Source organism: Mobula hypostoma, chromosome 3 (genome assembly GCF_963921235.1).
Source record: "Mobula hypostoma chromosome 3, sMobHyp1.1, whole genome shotgun sequence".
Classification (NCBI taxonomy): domain Eukaryota; kingdom Metazoa; phylum Chordata; class Chondrichthyes; order Myliobatiformes; family Myliobatidae; genus Mobula; species Mobula hypostoma.
This window is the reverse complement of record NC_086099.1, coordinates 220,716,535-220,738,093: the sequence shown is the minus strand read 5'-3', so window position 1 is coordinate 220,738,093 and position 21,559 is coordinate 220,716,535. Positions and strand designations below refer to the sequence as shown.

Here is a 21,559-nt window from a genome sequence, read left to right as displayed (position 1 = left end):
GAAGTTGGATGAAGAAGAAAACACATATCTAATGAGGTGTTCTATTCAATTTTCTGATGTGAGCATCACAGGAAAGTCCCCACTCATTACCCATTCCCGACTGCCCTTTGCAAGGGGCTAGGCTGCTGCCTTGAACTGCTGTGGTTCTTCTTGTGAGGGAGCTCCCAAGATCATAGTCGTAGAACAGGACCACAGAAACAGGCCCTACAGTCCATGCCAGCCTGGTCTCCTGCTTAGTCCTATCAACCTGTACCCTTCCTATACATCTCTGAAACGTTACCTGCACCCAGACCATACATCTCCAAACCCTTCCCATTCATCTCTGAAACGTTACCTGCACCCAGACCATACATCTCCAAACCCTTCCCATTCATCTCTGAAACGTTACCTGCACCCAGACCATACATCTCCAAACCCTTCCCATTCATCTCTGAAACGTTACCTGCACCCAGACCATACATCTCCAAACCCTTCCCATTCATCTCTGAAACGTTACCTGCACCTAGACCATACATCTCCAAACCTAACATAAGAAATAGGAGCAACACACATCAAAGTTGCTGGTGAACGCAGCAGGCCAGGCAGCATCTCTAGGAAGAGGTACAGTCGACGTTTCAGGCTGAGACCCTTCGTCAGGACTAACTGAAGAAAGAGCTAGTAAGAGATTTAAAAGTGGGAGGGGGAGGGGGAGATCCAAAAAGTTATGTGTGTTGCTTGAATTTCCAGCATCTGCAGAATTCCTCGTGTTTGCATAAAAAATAGGAGCAGGAGTCGGCCATCTGGCCTATCGAGCCTGCTCCATCATTCAATAAGATCATGGCTGATCTGGCCTACCTGCCTTTTCCCCATAACCCTTCATTTCTCTACTATGCGAAAATCTATCCAACCTCATCTTAAACATATTACTGAGGTAGCCTCCACTGCTTCATTGGGCAGAGAATTCCACAGATTCACCACTTTCTGGAAAAATCAGTTCCTGCTTACCTCCATTCTAAATCTACTTCCCCCAAATCTTGAGGCAATGTCCCCTAGTTCTAGTAACTATGACCTCCAGTTGTAGTCCCATCCAACCTGAGGTGAAAAACAAACGAGAGAATCTGCAGATGCTGGAAATCCAAAGCAACACACACAAAATGCCGGTGGAACTCACACATAAAAGAATTCTGGCATTCCTCCAGCACTTTGTGTGTATTGCTCGACAGGAAAAAGCCTGCTTGCATTTACCCTTTACCCCTCATAATTCTTCAAACTTCTGTAAGCTCTCTCCTCATTCTCTGTGCTCCAGGGAATCAAGTCCTAACCTGTACAAATTTTCCCTATAAACTCAGGTCCTCAAGACCCAGCAACATCCTGTAATTTTTCTCTGGGCTCTTTCAACCTTATTTAGATCTTTCCTGTAGGTAGGTGACCAAAACCGCACACAATACTCCAAATTCAGCCTCACCAATGTCTTGTACAACTTCAGAAAAACATCCCATCTCCTGTACTCAGTAGTTTGATAATGGGGGACAAAGTGGCAGAAGCTCTCTTTATGACTCTCTCTACCTGTGATGCGGAGGGAGTTCCAGGGTTTAGACCCAGTGACGATGAAGGGAGTGAGTTATTTCCAAAGCAGGGTGGTTTGTGAGTCTGTAGAGCTGGGTAAGAGTGACAAGAGAACAGAGAACATTGATATCAAAATAGACCAAAGAGCAGTAACGTGCAGCAAAAGGGTAGGAGGTTTACAGGTGATTTCAAAGTCAGAGTCAGAATAAATTTATTATCAAACTACACATATATGACCATGTAAGCACCCAGAGATTATAGCCACAAGGGAGTCTGCAGCTGCTGGAAATCCACGCACACAGACACACACTCACACTGGGCAGCATTTGTGGAGGGGAATAAAGAGTCAATGTGTTTTGGGCTGAGACCCTTCATCAGGATTACCTCAAGATTCATTTTTCTTGTACGTGTTTATTGGAAAATAAAAACTACTGGAGAATTTATGAAAAGCTGTACACAAAGATTGACAAAACAGCCAAAGTGGGTGACCAGAATCTACGGTCCGACTGTTGTTCACTTCAATTATCTCCGTTATCTCATCCTGCATTTTCCCCAGCAATGATGAGAGGGATGATAGGTCAGTCCCACTCTGTTTTGTTTCCTCCCTGTCCCCCTCGCTCTCTCACTCTCTCTTCTCTCAGTCTCGGTATCAGGGGAGTCAGCAGAGGGCTGAATTTAAAATGTACTTAGACAGATACATGGAAAGGAATGGTTTCAAGTTAAGATTCAAGAACTCAAAATTATTTAATATCATTTCCAGCACACAAATGTAAAGGAGAACTGAATAATTGTTGCTCCAGATCCGATGCAGCACAAAAAAAGATAAAAGATGAAAAACACGATAATAATAAAGGAAAAAGCCCAATAAATATAAATAAATACATAAGATAGCTTATTTAATAGATTGATTGTCAGTCCATAAAGTGTCACTAGCCACAGGAGTGACTGACATAAGGTGACTGACAGGAAATGATAAAGTAGTGGTGGTTGGGGGTGTGGAGGGGTGGGTTAGTGGGTGGTGGTGTTGATCAGTCTTACTGCTTGGGGAAAGTAATTGCTCTTAAATCTGGTAGTCCTGGTGTGGATGCTACATAGCCTCCTCCCCAATAGGAGTGGGACAAACAGTCTGTAAGCAGGGTGGGTGGGATCCTTTACAATTTTTCTGGCCCTTTTCCAGCAGCTTTCTGTTTGTATGTCCTTGATGGCAGGTAGTTTGGTACCAGTGAAGCATTGGGCAGTTTGACTACCCATTGTAAAGCCTTCCTGTCCACCACAGTACAGTTCCCATACTAAGCAGTTGTACCCATACTAGGATGCTCTCTACTGCGCACCTGTAGAATGACACAGGTATAGATGTGTAAAGCCCAGCTCTCTTCAGCCTCGTCAGAAAGCAGAGGCATTGGTGAGCTTTCTTCACTGTGTAGGATGTGTTCTGGGACCATGAGAGGTTGTGTGTGATGTGCACCCCCAGGAGCTTGAAACTGCTCACAGTTTCCTCTGCGGTGCCGCCAACATAACGGGGAACGTGAGTGTGCAAGTTGGAGGGATGTGACCCATGTGCGGCAGAATGGGATTACCTCAGGTGGGAATTGATAGCATTGGTGAGTTGGGCCGAAAGGCCTGTTTCTGTGTGGTGTGACTCTGTGCCGCACCGTCATGCTGTGGGCAATTTACAGTGGCCAACCAGCCCATCGGGGCAGCTGTCTCTGGAAGGAGGGGGAAACCTACGTGGTCTCAAAGAGAACGTGCGAACTCCAGACAGGCAGCGCCCAAGGTCAGGATCGAACCGGGCATTCCGGAGCTGCCAGCCGCTGTCCCTCCACATCATATGACCATTTAAGAGCTGCCCTGAGGTGGGATGAGAGATGGATTTCTTTAATTTGAGGCTGTCGGACATTGGGCGATGAATACAGTTGTTAGAAGACAGCCGATTGCTTTCCACACCTCTGCTGAACACAGTCGTAGGGAATGACATTTCCCCCACAGCCACTCAGATGTATCAACTGGGGTGAGCGAGTCCTGGGCCTGGAGTCCACGGCACATTAGGAGGGAAGGTTACACTGATCTCAGAAAGGGTTACAAGGTTGGCACAGCATTATGGGCTGAAGAGCTTGTACTGAGCTGTCGTGTTCTATGTTCTATTAATAAGCTTTTTGCTTCCCTCTGGATCCACCACAGCTGGGGTAACCGGGTCCCAAACCCAAAGCCCACAGCACATTAACACAGCCTCTGCTTCCCTCTAGATCCAGTGTAAGGCCATGATGGTCTTTTTCCATTACTGCGTGATGTCCAACTACTTCTGGCTGTTCATCGAGGGACTCTACCTCTTCACCCTGCTGGTCGAGACCTTCTTCCCTGAGCGCCGATACTTCTTCTGGTACATCCTCATCGGATGGGGTGAGTGTTTCACGTGAAGCGGGATAAACGCCGCCAGGCCCAACTCACTCCACCCGTCAGCTGGGCCCCTGTCGAACTGGCGGCCGGAATGGTACAAATGCGCGTGCCATCGATCTCAAGAGTGGGGCAAGTGCGCGTGCGGGCAATCGATCGCGTGGTGAATCGATTGGGTCTCTTTTTGTGCAGGCTCGAGTTCATCTCAACGGGTCTGAGTTGCCCTGTGTTTTCTGTTACTAACTTGGTAAAACCGTTTACGATACTGCTCCGTTGTCATCCTTGCTCCACGTGTGTGTTGCTCAGGAATTTACATGCATGACATTAGCCACCGTTTTGTACACTGCAGGAGCGCAAAACCTTCTGAAATTAGTATTTTGAGAATGGTTTTTAATAAACTGTAGATTAGCAATTGGGGTATAAAAGGTCATCTCTGTCACAAAGTCTGTGATCCAATAGGAGAGACGTTCCACGTTAGCAAGATCTCGACTAATGGACACGTTAGTTCAAAGCTCACAGTAAACTTATTATCAAAGTACAGATATGTCACCACGTACAACCCCGAGATTCGTTAGCTTGTGGGCATACTCAAATCTATGGAACAGTAACTACAACAGAATCAATAAAACACTATTCGACCAGGGCATTCAACCATCATGCAGAAGACAACAAATTGTGCAAATGCAAAAAGAAGGAACAATAATAATAAATAAATAGGAAATAAAACATAGAAACATAGAAAATAGGTGCAGGAGTAGGCCATTCGGCCCTTCGAGCCTGCACCGCCATTTATTATGATCATAGCTGATCATCCAACTCAGAACCCCGCCCCAGCCTTCCCTCCATACCCCCTGACCCCTGTAGCCACAAGGGCCATATCTAACTCCCTCTTAAACATAGCCAATGAACTGGCCTCAACAGTTTCCTGTGGCAGAGAATTCCACAGATTCACCACTCTCTGTGTGAAGAAGTTTTTCCTAATCTCGGTCCTAAAAGGCTTCCCCTCTATCCTCAAACTGTGACCCCTCGTTCTGGACTTCCCCAACATCGGGAACAATCTTCCTGCATCTAGCCTGTCCAATCCCTTTAGGATCTTATACGTTTCAATCAGATCCCCCCTCAATCTTCTAAATTCCAACGAGTACAAGCCCAGTTCATCCAGTCTTTCTTCATGTGAAAGTCCTGCCATCCCAGGAATCAATCTGGTGAACCTTCTTTGTACTCCCTCTATGGCAAAGATGTCTTTCCTCAGATTAGGGGACCAAAACTGCACACAATACTCCAGGTGTGGTCTCACCAAGGCCTTGTACAACTGCAGTAGTACCTCCCTGCTCCTGTACTCGAATCCTCTCGCTATAAATGCCAGCATACCATTCGCCTTTTTCACCGCCTGCTGTACCTGCATGCCCACTTTCAATGACTGGTGTATAATGACACCCAGGTCTCATTGCACCTCCCCTTTTCCTAATCGGCCACCATTCAGATAATAATCTGTTTTCCTATTTTTGCCACCAAAGTGGATAACTTCACATTTATCCACATTAAATTGCATCTGCCATGTGTTTGCCCACTCACCCAACCTATCCAAGTCACTCTGCATCCTCTTAGCATCCTCCTCACAGCTAACACTGCCACCCAGCTTCGTGTCATCCGCAAACTTGGAGATGCTGCATTTAATTCCCTCATCCAAGTCATTAATATATATTGTAAACAACTGGGGTCCCAGCACTGAGCCTTGCGGTACCCCACTAGTCACCGCCTACCATTCTGAAAAGGTCCCGGTTCATTCCCACTCTTTGCTTCCTGTCTGCTAACCAATTCTCCAACCACACCAATACCTTACCCCCAATACCGTGTGCTTTAAGTTTGCACACTAATCTCCTGTGTGGGACCTTGTCAAAAGCCTTTTGAAAATCCAAATATACCACATCCACTGGTTCTCCCCTATCCACTCTACTAGTTACATCCTCAAAAAATTCTATAAGATTCGTCAGACATGATTTTCCTTTCACAAATCCATGCTGACTTTGTCCGATCATTTCACCGCTTTCCAAATGTGCTGTTATCACATCCTTGATAACTGACTCCAGCAGTTTCCCCACCACCGATGTTAGGCTAACCAGTCTATAATTCCCCGGTTTCTCTCTCCCTCCTTTTTTAAAAAGTGGGGTTACATTAGCCACCCTCCAATCCTCAGGAACTAGTCCAGAATCTAACGAGTTTTGAAAAATCATCACTAATGCATCCACTATTTTTTGGGCTACATCCTTAAGCACTCTGGGATGCAGACCATCTGGCCCTGGGGATTTATCTGCCTTCAATCCCTTCAATTTACCTAACACCACTTCCCTACTAACATGTATTTCGCTCAGTTCCTCCATCTCACTGGACCCTCTGTCCCTTACTATTTCTGGAAGATTATTTATGTCCTCCTTAGTGAAGACAGAACTAAAGTAATTATTCAATAGGTCTGCCATGTCCTTGCTCCCCATAATCAATTCACCTGTTTCTGTCTGCAGGGCACCTACATTTGTCTTTACCAGTCTTTTCCTTTTTACATATCTATAAAAGCTTTTACAGTCCGTTTTTATGTTCCCTGCCAGTTTTCTCTCAATCTTTTTTCCCCTTCCTAATTAAGCCCTTTGTCCTCCTCTGCTGAACTCTGAATTTCTCCCAGTCCTCAGGTGAGCCACTTTCTCTGGCTAATTTGTATGCTTCTTCTTTGGAATTGATACTATCCCTAATTTCTCTTGTCAGCCACAGGTGCACTACCTTCCTTGATTTATTCTTTTGCCAAACTGGGATGAACAATTGTTGTAGTTCATCCATGCAACCTTCAAATGCTTGACATTGCATATCCACCGTCAATCCTTTAAGTGTCATTTGCCAGTCTGCCAGTCTATCTTAGCTAATTCACGTCTCATACCTTCAAAGTTACCCCTCTTTAAGTTCAGAACCTTTGTTTCTGAATTAACTATGTCACTCTCCATCTTAATGAAGAATTCTACCATATTATGGTCACTCTTACCCAAGGGGCCTCTCACGACAAGTTTGCTAATTAACCCTTCCTCATTGCTCAAAACCCAGTCCAGAATAGCCTGCTCTCTAGTTGGTTCCTCGACATGTTGGTTCAAAAAACCATCCCGCATACATTCCAAGAAATCCTCTTCCTCAGCACCTTTACCAATTTGGTTCACCCAATCTACATGTAGATTGAAGTCACCCATTATAACTGCTGTTCCTTTATTGCACACATTTCTAATTTCCTGTTTAATACCATCTCCGACCTCACTACTACTGTTAGGTGGCCTGTACACAACTCCCACCAGCGTCTTCTGCCCCTTAGTGTTACGCAGCTCTACCCATATCGGTTCCACATCTTCCCGGCTTATGTTCTTCCTTTCTATTGCGTTAATCTCTTCTTTAACCAGCAATGCCACCCCACCTCCCCTTCCTTCATGTCTATCCCTCCTGAATATTGAGTATCCCTGAACGTTGAGCTCCCATCCCTGGTCACCCTGGAGCCATGTCTCTGTGATCCCAACTATATCATAATCATTAATAACAATCTGCACTTTCAATTCATCCACCTTATTACGAATGCTCCTTGCATTGACACACAAAGCCTTCAGGCGCTCTTTTACAACTTTCTTAGCCCTTATACAATTATGTTGAAAAGTGGCCCTTTTTAATGCTTGCCCTGGATTTGTCGGCCTGCCACTTTTACTTTTCTCAAGTAAAGATCAAGAACATGAGATAAAGAGTCCTTGAAAGTGAGCCAATAGGTTGTGGGAACATTTCAATAATGGGGCCAGTGAAGTTGCGTGAAGTTATCCCCCCTGATTCAGGAGCCTGATGATTGAAGGGTAGTAATGGTTCCTGAACCTGCTGGTGTGAGTCCTGAGGCTCCTGTACTTTCCCCCTGATGGCAGCAGCAAGAAGAGAGCATGACCTGGGTGGTGGGGGTCCCTGATGATAACATGTCATACAATTCAGAAACAGGGCCTTCAGTCCAACTGGTCCCTGCTGACCAAAGCTCCCACTTAAGCCAGTCCCATTTGCCCATGTTTTTGTTCTCGTCCCTCTAAACCTATTCTAAGCAACACACACAAAATGCAGGAGGAACTCAGCAGGTCAGGCAGCATCTATGGAGTGAATCAACAGTTGACGTTTTGGACCAAGACCCTTCTTCCAGACTGACCTGCTGAGATCCTCTGGCATTTTGTGTGTGATGCTCAGGAATTTACAGCCCTGAAGAATCTCCTGTCTTTATTTTTTCCTCTGTCCGTGCCGAATTACCTTTCCAGTGTTGTTAGTAGTTAATGCACCTGCCTCACCCACTTCCCCTCACAGCTCATTCCATATACTAACCACCCTCTGCATGAAGATGTCGCCCCTCAGGTCCCTTTTAAATTGCTCCCCTCTCACCTTAAACCTGTGTCCTCTAATTCTTGGTTATTTTTCAGTGGGGAGAAAGACTCTGCACATTGTCACCGTCTATGCCCCTCGTGGTTTAATATGGTCTCGAGCTGCAGAGGGTTATAAACTCAGTCAGCCTCACTGGGGGCACCAGCCTCCCCAGCATCCAGGGTATCTTCAAAAGGCGGTGCCTCAGAAAGGCTGCGTCCATCATTGAGGGCCCTGTCTCCCAGGATGACCCTCTTCTCATTGCTACCATTAGGGAGGAGGTACAGGAGCCTGAAGACACACACTCAATGTTTTAGGAACAGCTTCTTCCCCTCAGCCATCAGGTTTCTGAATGGACAATAAACCCATGAACTCTACCTCACTGTTTATTTCTTTTTTTTTGCTCTCTTTGCACTGCTTATTTAATTTTATTTGCATCTTATTGTAATTTATATTATTTTTTATTATTTGCAATGTACTGCTGTCACAACACAACAAATTTTGCGACATATGCCGGTGATATTAAACCTGATTCAGTTTCCACTCATTCACCTATTCCCCATGAATAAAGTGCCAACCTGCTCAGACACTCTCTCTCACTCATTCCCTTGAGTCCCGATAACATCCTATGATCTCATAATTACGTTCTTAATTCGCAATTCTCCACAATGTTGACACAATTATACATCTCCCAACTTAGCAAACACAGGAGATTCTGTAGATGCTGGCAACACACACAAAATATTAGAGGAATTCCCAGAGCAACACACACACAATTTAACAATTCCTCTCATAATTTAAGTAGGTATAAACTTTCTCTTTAGTAATCAGGAGATCCAGACTTCAATATTTTGTGCTGTAATCTGTGCTGGATGCTCATAATTTTACAGACTTCGTAGGTCTCCCCCAGCCTCCAGTGGTGAAGCGTTAAGTGTTGTTAATGTATCTGCCTCTCCTTGCATCTACTGACTGGGTGTAAAAGTTGCCCCTCGATTTCCAGTCAAATCTTTCCCCACCCTCTAGTTCTTGATCTCACAGCCAGGGAAGGGAGCTGTGTGCATTCATCCTACCTGTTGTTCTCAGTGTAGGAACCATCTTGCCTTGCCAGAATTCCTCCACATCCTGTCAACCTCCTGTAATTCCCAAATGACAGGTTCTCCCTGACCTTTCACCTCTCGGATGCTCTTCCACAATTCCACGATTCAAAATATCCAATACAGGAGATGGGATGTTATGTTGAAGTTGTACAAGACATTGGTGAGGCCTAATTGGGAGTATTGTGTGCAGTTTTGGTCACCTACCTATAGGGAAGATGTAGACAAGGTCGAAAGAGTGCAGAGAAAACCTACAATGATGTGGCTGGGACTTGAAGACCTGAGTTATAGGGAAAGGTGGAACAGGTTCGGACTTCATTCCTTGGAGCGTAGGAGAATGAGTGGAGATTTGCTGGAGGTATACACAATTATGAGGGTTAAAGATAGGGTAAGTGCAAGCAGGCTTTTTCCACGGAGGTTGGGTGAGACTAGAATGAGAGGTCATGGGTTAAGAGTGAAAGATGAAATGTTTAACGGGAACATGAGGGGGAACTTCTTCACTCAGAGAGTGGTGAGACTGTGGAATGAGGTGCCAGAGGAAGTGGTGGATACAAGTTTGATTTCAACATTGAAGAGAAGCTTGGACAGGTACATGCTTGGGAGGGGTATGGTGCCTGTGCAGGTCGATGGGATGAGGCAGATTAATAGTTTAGCATGAACTAGATGGGCCAAAGGGCCTGCTTCTGTGATATGGTACTCCATGACTGTAAGAGGAGTTGAAGCGCGGATCATGTTTGAGGGGCCGAGTGGCCTCCAATCGCTCCTGGTTTGCTCTGTGCTGATGTAGATTCTGTCGGTTTTAAAACAGCATGGAACTGGTTCACAGCATTGGACCTTGTGTTTGCCCAAGGGTTTTATTGTACTAAGTACAGTGCGAGTAGCACACACCAGGTAGCGACAGATCTCCACATGTATCGTAGAGTAAGATTTGCACTTCCTGCCCTCCACCAAATCCTCCACCCCGGTTAGAAGGGATGTGTTGACAGCTAACTGCTGCCAGAGGGCTATTGTACAGACACCGCGCTATGGGGATCGCTGGAGGGCAAATATGGTGCAAGGCCACTCCAAAATGTCCTGAGGGAATGGATGCACTTCCCACCTGGCCCCTCTGCAGAATGCCAGCCAGATCTGGTTAAAGTTGATCACCCTACCTAGATTTTAAAAGGTAATTAAAGATTTTTAGTTAATTTCCCAAACTTGCATGTTAAGTAAATTGATTATACTTTTAACATTGATCTAATAATATTAATTATAATATTCCCCTTGCATTTAGTGTCATAGAGCACATAAACAGGTCATTCAGCCCTACTTGTGGACCAAGATGGCCACCATTTTCCCACGCAAACCTTTCCTATGTATGTACCTGTCCAAGTACATTTTGAATGTTAGTGTACTTCTCTCAACCACCTCCCCTGCAGCTCATACCAAATACTGACCACCCGCTGGGTGAAAATGTTATCTCTCAGGTTGCTATTAAAGCCTCCCCCCTTTCACCATAAACCCATGACTTCTGTAAAACCCAGGAAAAGAGTGAGTGCATTTGCCCCTGATGCGATCAGCTGCCACTATCCTACACACCAGTGAATGTTGTCCCAACCTGCTCACCCATTCACTATAACTCAGTCCCTTGATTCCTGGAAACATCCTTTTAAACCTCCCCTGCACTCTTTCCAGCTCAAGGGTATCTTTCCTATAGAAGGATGCGCAGAACTGTGCACAATACTCCAAGTACAACTGTGAGATAACACTCCCAACTCAGAACGAGAATCAGTTTCAAAAGGCCTTTGACAAGGCCACTGAAGATAAGAGCCCGTGGTATTACGGGAAAGGTATTAGCATGGATAGAAGATTGGCTGACTGGCAGGAGGAAAAGAGAGGGAACAAAAAGGGGGTCTTTTCCAGTTGGCTGGTGACTGGTGGTGTTCCCCAGGGGTTGGTGTGGGGATTACTTTTCCAGTTGGCTGGTGACTGGTGGTGTTCCCCAGGGGTTGGTGTGGGGATTACTTTTCCAATTGGCTGGTGACTAGTGGTGTTCCCCAGGAGTTGGTGTGGAGATTACTTTTTTTCACGTTACATGTTAATAAGTTGGATGACATAATTGATGGCTTTGGGGCAAAGTTTGAGGATGATATGAAGATAGGTGGAGGGGTAGGGGGTGTTGAGGAAGCAGGGCGTCTGCACAAGGACTGAGACAGATTAGGAGAATGGGCGAAGAGGTGGCAGATGGAATACAGTGTCAGGAAATGTACGGCCATGCACTTTGCTAGAAGGAATAAAGGCACAGACTATTTTCTAAATGGGGAGAAAATTTAGAAATCAGAGGTGCAAAGGGATTGGGGAATCTTCGTCCAGGATACCCTAAAAGTTAATTTGCAAGTTGTGTCAGTGGTAAGGAAGGTAGATGTCATTTTAGCATTCATTTCAAGAAGACTAGAATATAAAAGCAAGGATAATGCTGAGGCTTTATGAAGTAGTGGTCGTACTGTATTTGGAGTATTTTGCGCAGTTTTGATCTAAGAAAAGATGTTCTGGCATTGGAGAGGGTCCAGTAGCGGTTCATGAGAATGATTCCGGGTATGAGGAGCGTTTGATGGCTCTGGGCCAGTTCTCGCTGGAGTTTAGAAGAATGGAGGGGGCGGGTGGTCTCATTGAAACTTACCAAATATTGAAAGGCCCAGATAGAGTGGGCGTAGGGTGCATGATTTCCTATAGTGGAGGTGTCCAGGACTGGAGGGTACAGCCTCAGAATAGAGGGAAGTGTTATGTTTCATAACTCCAAAATATAAAACTAACTGAAAGAAAAACGCAGAGCTGGAAGAGATGTGTCTGCTTCTTTTTACTTTAAGTGAGGTACATGCTTATGACGTGGTAGTGAAATGGTGTGGGCCATTCACTGACTTTTACCTATAACCTGTAATGAATTATTTAAACAAAGAATGCTTAATCCAACAATATATTTACAATATTACTGATATATTGTAAATATTAAATATCAAATATTAAATACACAACACTCCTCTCTGTTTAGCAATAAACTCCAGCTCGATATAGATTACAACTCAACTCAAATATACAATGTATTTCTCTCTAGAGATATATATATATATATATGTGTATATATATATATATATATATATATATATATATATGGTTTTCTTACACTTGTGGGATAACATCTTTCCTGACAAGGGTGCATATCACAGGTCCTGTTTATGTGACCGCTGATGCCAGGTAGACAATCTCTGAAGAGTATTGATAATGGCTGGGGTCACCCATTTTGTAAAGTCACTGCCCAGAAGGCGGCGATGGCAAAGCACTTGCGCAGAAAAAATTGCCAAGAGCAATCATGGTGATGGAAAGACCAGGACTGCCCACGTCATTCGACACGCACATAACGAATTTTAAGTCGGAAGTAGAGTGAAAAGTTTTGTTTTGCGTGCCATCCGTACAGATCATTTCATCACATCGAGGTAGCACAGGGGAAAAGCAATAACAGAGTGCAGGATAAAGTGTCACAGTTACAGAGAGTGCAGTGCAGGTAGACAACGTGGTGCAAGGACAAAATCAGGTCAGCAGTCCACCTTATCGTACCAGGAACTGTAGAATAGTTTCATAACAGCGGGATAGATACTGTTCTCGAGCCTGGTGGTACGTGCTTTCAGGCTTTTGTATCGTCTGCCTGATGGGAGCGAGGAGGAGAGCGAATGCCCAGGGTGGGAGGGGTCTTGGATTTTGCTGGCTGCTTTACCGAGTGCACGGAGGGGAGGTCGGTTTCTATCCACAAAGCCCCGCAGTTTCTTGCTGTCACAGGCAGAGCTGTAACACAAGTAGCTGGTGCCTCTGAAACACTGGTGAGGGTCAATGGAGATGTGACAAACTTCTTCAGGCTCCTGGGGTTGTGAGCTTTCTTGCCTCTGTTGTCTGTGTGCTTGGACTGGCCCAGGCCGTCAATGATGTTCACTCCGAGGAACTTGACACTCTCAACCCTCATGACCCGAACACCATTGTCCTGGAAAGAAAAGTGTGCGCGGCCCACTCTTCTGAAGTCGGCGAGCGGCTCTTTTTGTGTATTGCTGGCATTCTGGGGTGTCGGCAGGTGAGGGTGCAGAGGGAGGGTGGGGAAGTGTAACCGCTGGGAGGGAAAAGATAACTGGCTTCAGAAAAGGGAAGTTTCCCCGCAATAAGACTGTGTTTCTCTTTTTCAGGGACACCCACAATTTGCGTCGTCATCTGGACCGTGCTCCGTGTGCATTTCGATGACTCAGGGTAAGTGTCAGCACCCCTCTCACTGAATATTTAATGACGGGGAATAGGATGTGGGGGGGGGGGGGGAGTCGCACAATCATTATCTCCTTCGCCAATGAACCTCCTTCCGTCCTAAGGTCAGAAGTGAGGGTGTTTGCTGATGGTTGCACCATGTTCAATTCCATTAGCATCTCCTCAGAAAACAAAGCAGCCCCACACCTACCTGCAACAAGACCTGGACAATATTCAGGCTTGGGCTGGTAAATGGCAAGAGAACATCTGGAGTCAGACAGCATGGAAAAGGATCCCCCTTCTCTCGTTATCCATTCCCCACTCTAGCTCTCCACTTCTCCTTACCTGCCCATCACTTCCTACCATTTCCCCTCCTCCTTCCCTTTCTCCCATAGTCCACTCCCCTCTCCTATCAGATTCCTCCTTCTCCAGCCTTTTACCTTTCCCACCTATCACCTGCCAGCTTTTTACTTCATCCCCCCACTCCCCCCAGCCACGTGGTCCCACCTATCACCTGCCAGCTTTTTACTTCATCCCCCGACTCCCCCCAGCCACGTGGTCCCACCTATCACCTGCCGCCTTGTACTCCTTCCCACCCCCCAATCTTCTTCAAGCAAGAGAAAATCTGCAGATGCTGCAAATCCCAGCAACACACACAAAATGCTGGAGGAACTCAGCAGGCCAGGCAGCGTCTATGGAAAAAAGTATAGTTGATGCCTCGGCCTAAAATATCGACTGTACTCTTTTCCACAGATGCTGCCTGGCCTGCTGAGTTCCTCCAGCATTTTGTTCCCCCTCCTCCTTACTCTGTCTTCTTCCCTCTTCCCTTCCAGACCTGATGAATTTTCTCAACCCGAAACGTCGACTGGTTATTCACCTCCATACACGCTGCCTGACCTGCTGAGTTTCTCCCGCATTTTGTGCATGTTGCTCTGGATTTCCAGTGTTTCTAGAATCCCTTGTGTGCCTCTAAACCATTCCAATCCACGGACCTATCTAGGTGGCTTTTAGATGTTGCAAATGTGCCTATTTCATCTACAGATTCTTGCAGCTCATTCCAAATCCATATCATCCTTTGTGTGTAGAAACTGACCCTAAAGGCCCTTTTAAACCTCTCACCTCTGACCTTAAACCAATGCCCTTTTGTTTATAGCAACCCCTCCCTGAGAAAACACTGTCTGTGCCCTCCATAGGGTTATAGAGCATTACAGCCCAGGAGCATTCCCTTCAGCCCATTCAGTCCATACAAACTATTACTTCTGCCGAGTGTTATCACCCCTCATCTGGACCATAGCCCTCCATTCGCCTCTTGCCCAAACTCCTTTTAGATATTACAATCAAACCCATATCCACCACTTCCAATGGCACCTAGTTTCAGATTCTCAGCAAGCTCTGAGTGATGACGTTCCCCCTCAGATTCCCCATAAACATTTCACCTTTCACCCTCAGCCTATGACCTCCAGTTGTCGTCTCCCACCCTGATGGAAAAAGGCCTGGGTCGCTAAACAAAAAGGCTCCTTCATAACCCCATAACTGATGGGAGCAGAATGAGGCCATGCGGCCTATAAAGTCTGCTCTGCTATTTAAACATGGCTGATTTATTATCCCTCCCAATGCCACTTGCCTGCCTCTTCTCCATAACCTCTGATGCCCTGACTAGTCTGGAACCTATCGACCAATGACTTGGCATCCACAGCAATGGAGAAGCAATGAGTTCCGCAGATTCACTATCCGCTGGCTAAGGGAATTCCTCCTCACCTCTGTTGTCCCTCAATCCTACAGTTATGACCTCTGGATGTAGACTCTCCAACTGTTGAAAACGTCTATGTTCACTCTGTCCAGGTTTTAAAATATTCAGTAGGCTTCAGTGAGATTCCCCCCCTCCCTTCATTTCCAGTGAGTACAGGCTCTGAGCTTTGAAACACTCCTCATAAGTTAACCCTTTTATTCAAGATCCTTCTTGTGAATCTCCTCTGGACGAGCTCCACATCCTTTCTTAGATAAGGGGCCCAGGTCATTCCATCACATAACACTGTTCCTTCATGCCTGCTGGGTTGAAATCCTCGAGCTCCCTCCCTGACACATCTGTTTGTGCTCCTTAACCCAGCGTTGGAATGGTGGACTTAAAAAGATGCTATCATTCTTATACATTGCAGTTCTTGGGGGACATGGTTATGTCATCTTTTCTTTTGAATACTTCTTCCTCTTTGGGATGTATATACACTGTATGAAAAGTATACACCACCCTTGGAAGTTTTCATGTTTTATTGTTGTACAACACTGAATCACAGTGGATTTAATCTGGCTTTTTGATTGATCAAGGGAAAAAGACTCTTTCATGTCAAAGTGAAAACAGATCTCTACAAAGTGATCTAAATTAATTACAAATATAAAACACAAAATAATTGATTGCATAATTGCTCACCCCCTTCAAGTCAGTATTTAGTAGATGCATCTTTAGCAGCAATTACAGCTTCGAGTCTCTATCAGCTTCGTACATCTGGACACTGTAATCTTTCCCCATTCTTCTTTACAAAGCGTTGCCAGATTGCATGGGGATCAGGAATGAACAGCCCTTTTCAAGTCCAGCTACAAATTCTTATATTGGATTGAGGTCTGGACTCTGACTTGGCCACTCCAGGACATCAACTTTGTTGTTTTTAAGCCATTCCTGTGTAGGTTTGACTTTAGCTTGGGGTCATTGTCTTGCTGGAAAACAATTCTCCTCCCAAGTCGCAGTTCTCTTGCAGGCTGCATCCAGGATTTCCCTGTATTTTGCTGCATTAATTTTACCCGCTACCTTCACAAGCCTTCCAGGGCCTGCTGCAGTGAAGCGTCCCCACAGCATGATGCAGCCACCACCATGCTTCATGGTAGGGATGGTGTGTTTTTGATGATGTGCAGTGTTTGGCTTATGCCAAACATAACATTCAGTCTGATGGCCAAAAAGCTAAATTTTGGTTTGATCAGACTATAGAACCTTCTTCCAGCTGAATTCAGTTTCCCACATGGCTTCTGGCAAACTCTAGCCAAGATTTCTTGTGAGTATTTTTCAACAGTGGCTTTCTCTTTGCCACTCTCCCATAAAGCTGCAACTGGTGAAGCACCCGGGCAACAGTTGTTGTATGCACAGACTCTCCCATATCAGCCACTACAGCCTGTAACTCTCCAGAGTTATCATAGGTCTCCTTGGTGGCCTCCCTCACTAGTCCCCTTCTTGCACAGTCACTCAGATTTTGAGGACGACCTGCTCTGGGCAGATTTACAGCTGTGCCATATTCTTTCCATTTCTTGATGATTGACTTAACTGTACTCCAGGGGATATTCAGTGACTTGGAAATATTCTTGTATTCATCTTCTGACTTGTGCTTTTCAATAACCTTGTCATGGAGTTGCCTGGAGAGCTCTTTTGTCTTCATGGTGTAGTTTTTGCCAGGATACTGACTCACCAGAAGTTGGACCTTCCAGATACAGGTGTATTGTTACGACAATCAATCGAAACACCTTGACTGCACATGGGTGATCTCCATTTAACTAATTATGTGACATATGCAATCAATTATTTTGTGTTTTATATTTGTAATTAACTTAGATCACTTTGTAGAGATCTGTTTTCACTTTGACATGAAAGAGTCTTTTTCTGTTGATCATTGTCAAAAAAGCCACATCAAATCCTCTGTGATTCAGTGCTGTAAAAACAATCCAACACGGCAAAGTTTGCGGATGATACGGAGATGGGTGGAGGGGTAGGTAGTGCTGAGGTGAGGAAGCATTGTGATTGCAGCAGGAAGAATGGGCAATCAAGTGGCAGATGGAATACAGTGTTGGGAAATATACGATAACGCATTTTGGCAAAAGGAACAATAGTGCAGACAATTATCTAAATGGGGAGAAGGTTCAAACATCAGAGGTGCAGAGGGACTTAGGAGTCCTCGTGCGAGACTCCCAGAAGGTTAATTTACAGGTTGAGTCTGTGGTAAAGGCGGCAAATGCAATATTCCCATTTATTTCAAGAGGAATAGAATATAAAAGCAAGGAGATAATGCTGATCCTTTATAAGACACTAGTCAGGCTGCACTTGGAGTATTGTCAGCAGTTTTGGGCCCCATATCTCAGAAAGGAAGTACTGTCATTTGAGAGAGTCCAGAGGAGGTGCACGAGGATGATTCCGGCAATGAAGGGGTTAACATATGAGGAGCGTTTGGCAGCTTTGGGCCTGTACTCACTGGAATTTAGAAAAATGCATGGGGGGGAAGGGGAGTGGATTTCATTGAAACCTACTGGATGTTGAAAGGACAGTGCTCTCTAAGGCGCTGGTGAGACCTCACTTGGAGTACTGTGGGAAATTTTGGGCTCCTTATTTAAGAAAGGATGTGCTGACATTGGAGAGGGTTAAGAGAAGATTCACTAGAATGATTCCAGGAATGAGAGGGTTAACATATGAGGAATGTTTGTCTGCTCTTGGACTGTATTCCTTGGAGTTTAGAAGAATGAGGGGGGACCTCATAGAAACATCTCGAATGTTGAAAGGCATGGACAGAGTGGATGTGGCAAAGTTGTTTCCCATGATGGGGGAGTCTAGTACGAGAGGGCATGACTTAAGAATTGAAGGGGCCAATTCAGAACAGAAATGTGAAGAAATTTTTTCAGCCAGAGGGTGGTGAATCTATGGAATTTGTTGCCACGGGCAGCAGTGGAGGTCAAGTCATTGGGTGTATTTAAGGCAGAGATTGATAGGTATCTGAGTAGCCAGAGCATCAAAGGTTATGGTGAGAAGGTGGGGGAGTGGGACTAAATAGGAGATTGGATCAGCTCATGATAGAATGGCAGAGCAGACTCGATGGGCCGAATGGCCGACTTCTGCTCCTTTGTCTTATGGACTAGATAGGGTGGATGTGGAGAGGATGTTTTCCGTGGTGGGGGTATTCAGGACTAGAGGGCACAGTCTGAAAATTGAAGGGGGACCCTTTAGAACAGAGATAAGGAGAAATGCTCTGCCACAGACTGTGGTGGAGGCCAAGTCAGTGGGTATATTTAAGGCAGAAATTGATCGTTTCCTGATCGGTCAGGGCATCAAAGGATATGGTGAGAAGGCAGATGCATGGGGTTGAGTGGGATCCAGGATCGGCCACGATGGAATGGACCCAAGGGGCTGAATGGCCTAATTCTGCTCCTATGTCTAATGAAATCTTCCGGGGTTGGGGGTGGGGGGGGCGCAGGAGTGCGGAGTGAATACTTTTTATAGGCACTGTAGCCAGTGAAGCCTCTGCCTCACAATGCTAGAGACCCAGGCCCAACCACGGCAGTGTAGCAGTTATCGTTATGCCGGTGCAGTTCGGTGTGTTAGAGATCAGACATCACATGTAAGGAGTTTGTACGATCCTCCCTGTGAAGACATGGGTTTCCTCCGGGTCTGGGGATGTCCTGGAGCGACACCCAGCCACTCTAACACCTTGTCTTCTCCCTCTTCAGTTGCTGGGACACCAATGAACACCGGGCCCTGTGGTGGGTCATCAAAGGACCAGTCATTGCTTCGATCATGGTAAGGAACAGAACAGCAGGCACGCTCAGAGCCCAATAAAGACAGCTCACTCCTGGCCCTGGGCAGCAGGCACTCAGAAACAAAGAATCACCAGACTGGTGAATTGGTTTATTAGTTCAAAGTCAGTCCATTCTCAATGAATGCATGTGTCACCATATACTACCCTGAGATTCAGTTTCTTGTGAGTATTCACAATAGAACAAAGAAACACAATAGAATCAATGAAAAACTACGCAGATTGTCACATACACCTGTTATTATGGTCTCATGGCTAACCAATATTTGTGCATAAGACCAGACCCGGAGTATTGTGTCACAACATTATAGGAAGGATTTGGAAGCCTTGGAGAAGGTGCAGAGATTTACCAGGATGCTGCTTGGACTGGAGAGCATGTCTTTTAAAGAAAGGTTGAGCGAGCTAGGGCTATTCCCTTTGGAGTGAAGGAGGATGAGAAGTGACTTGATAGAGGCATACAAGATGATAAAAGCATAGATAGAGTGGACAGCCGGAGACTTTTACCCGGGGTGGAATGGCTAATCCAAGGAGACATAGTTTTAAGGTGATTGGAAGAAAGTATAGGGGGATGGCAGAGGTAGTTTTTTTTAATGCAGTGAGTGTTCGGTGTGTGGAACACCCTGCCACGGGATTTTCTCTTTGGAGTGAGGGAGGACGGGAGGTGATTTGGTAGAGGTGTATCATTCTTCATGGATGAAGACCCCAGTGGTAACAATTAGTCAATGGGGTAACAAACTCTTAAGTGGTTTAGAGTTATAGAACTGTGAGGCTGTGACCTCTGCTCCTAGACTCTCCTCTCATCCTCTTTCACTCCAAGGAGAAAAGCATTAGCTCGTTCAACCGTTAGCCAAGCCTCTACTTTCTTAAAAGTTTGCGAGGATTCGGAGTGACAGCTAAAAATTTGACAAAGTGGTAGATAGATGGGCACTGGAGAGTACACTGACTGGTAGCATCACAGCCTGGTATGGAAACGCCAATGCCCTTGAACGGGAACTCGTACAGAGGTGGATTCGGCCCAGTCCATCAAGCTCATCTACGTGAAGCATTGTCACAGGAAAGCAGCTTCCATCATCAGGGACCCCCGCACCCAGGACACGCTCTCTTCTCACTGCTACCATTAGGAAGAAGGTCCAGGAGCCTCAGGACTCACACCACCAGATTCAGGAACCGTTATTACCCCTCATCCACCAGGCTCTTGAACCAAAGGGGATAATTTCACTCACCCCTACACTGAACTGCTCCCACAACCTATTGGCTCACTTTCAAGGACTCTTCAGCTCATGTTTTTGATATTTATAACTGTTATTTTTGCAGTTTGTTGTATTTTGCACATTGGCTGTTTGTCCGTCCTGTTGGGTGCCATCTTTCATTGATTCTATTGTGTTTCTTGGATTTACTGTAAATACCCGCAAGAAAACAACTATCAGGGTTGCATGTGGTGACGTAAGCAGTATGTACTTAGATAATAAATTCACTTTGAACTATCCTCTAATTTAGGCAGCATCCTGGTAAATCTCCTCTGCACCCTCTCTAAAGCTTGCACATCCTTCCAATAGTATGACCAGAACTGAATACAATGTTCCAAATGTAGTCTAACCAGGGTTTTGTACAACTGCCGAGCGGCTCTTGAACTCAATCCCCCGACTAATGAAGTCCAACGCATCATATGCCTCTTATACTCCCTAGTGTGAAGCTGTGTACCCACGTGGGGTGCTCCTACTGTCGGCTGATGTGTTTCTTTGTGTTTCTCACCAGGTCAACTTCATTCTCTTCATCGGAATCATTTTTATCCTCGTTCAGAAGCTTCAGTCACCTGACATGGGGGGCAATGAGTACAGCATCTACTTGTAAGTGTTCGATCTTTAACCTTACCTTTGAGTGAACAGAGGATGTCTACAGGCTTCCTGCCTCTCGCTCCAGGCATAGGGTTCTCCTCCAGTCTGTTACACCTTTAATACCTGGCAAGAGGCAGTCTGAGTGATTGCTGGAAACTCGAAGCTATTTCCTCGGGGAAGTCCCTCTTCCTCTTCTCCCCTCAACTCCTCCTCTTCTCTCCCCATCCATTCCACCACCACCTCTCTCCCTCCTGTCCCCTTTCCTTCCTGCCCAGTTCTGTTTCCTCTTCACCCGCGCCTTATCTCCCTCATTCCCCCTCTCTCACACCCCTTTTCTTCCTACCCAGTCCTGCTTTCTCTTCATTGTTCCCTTATCTCCCTCATTCCCTCTTCCTCTCTCTTCCCTTCTCTCCCCTATCTCTATCTGTCTCCTTCCCTCTCTCTCCCCCATCCCCCCTTTCTCCCTCCATCT

The 21,559-nt window shown here is 45.7% G+C and overlaps 1 protein-coding gene across 4 annotated transcripts in view; it reads left to right on the top strand.

Annotated features, from left to right (window-relative positions):
* The window catches only part of LOC134344556 (pituitary adenylate cyclase-activating polypeptide type I receptor-like), a 269,718-nt gene that overhangs the window by 139,008 nt on the left and 109,151 nt on the right, over positions 1-21,559 (top strand). For all 4 annotated transcript variants that reach the window (XM_063044563.1, XM_063044562.1, XM_063044561.1 and 1 more), the window contains exons 8-11: positions 3,789-3,942; positions 13,643-13,703; positions 19,167-19,236; positions 21,008-21,099. In XM_063044563.1, the coding sequence (XP_062900633.1) occupies positions 3,789-3,942; positions 13,643-13,703; positions 19,167-19,236; positions 21,008-21,099 (377 nt within the window). The remainder of the gene's footprint in view (positions 1-3,788; positions 3,943-13,642; positions 13,704-19,166; positions 19,237-21,007; positions 21,100-21,559) is intronic.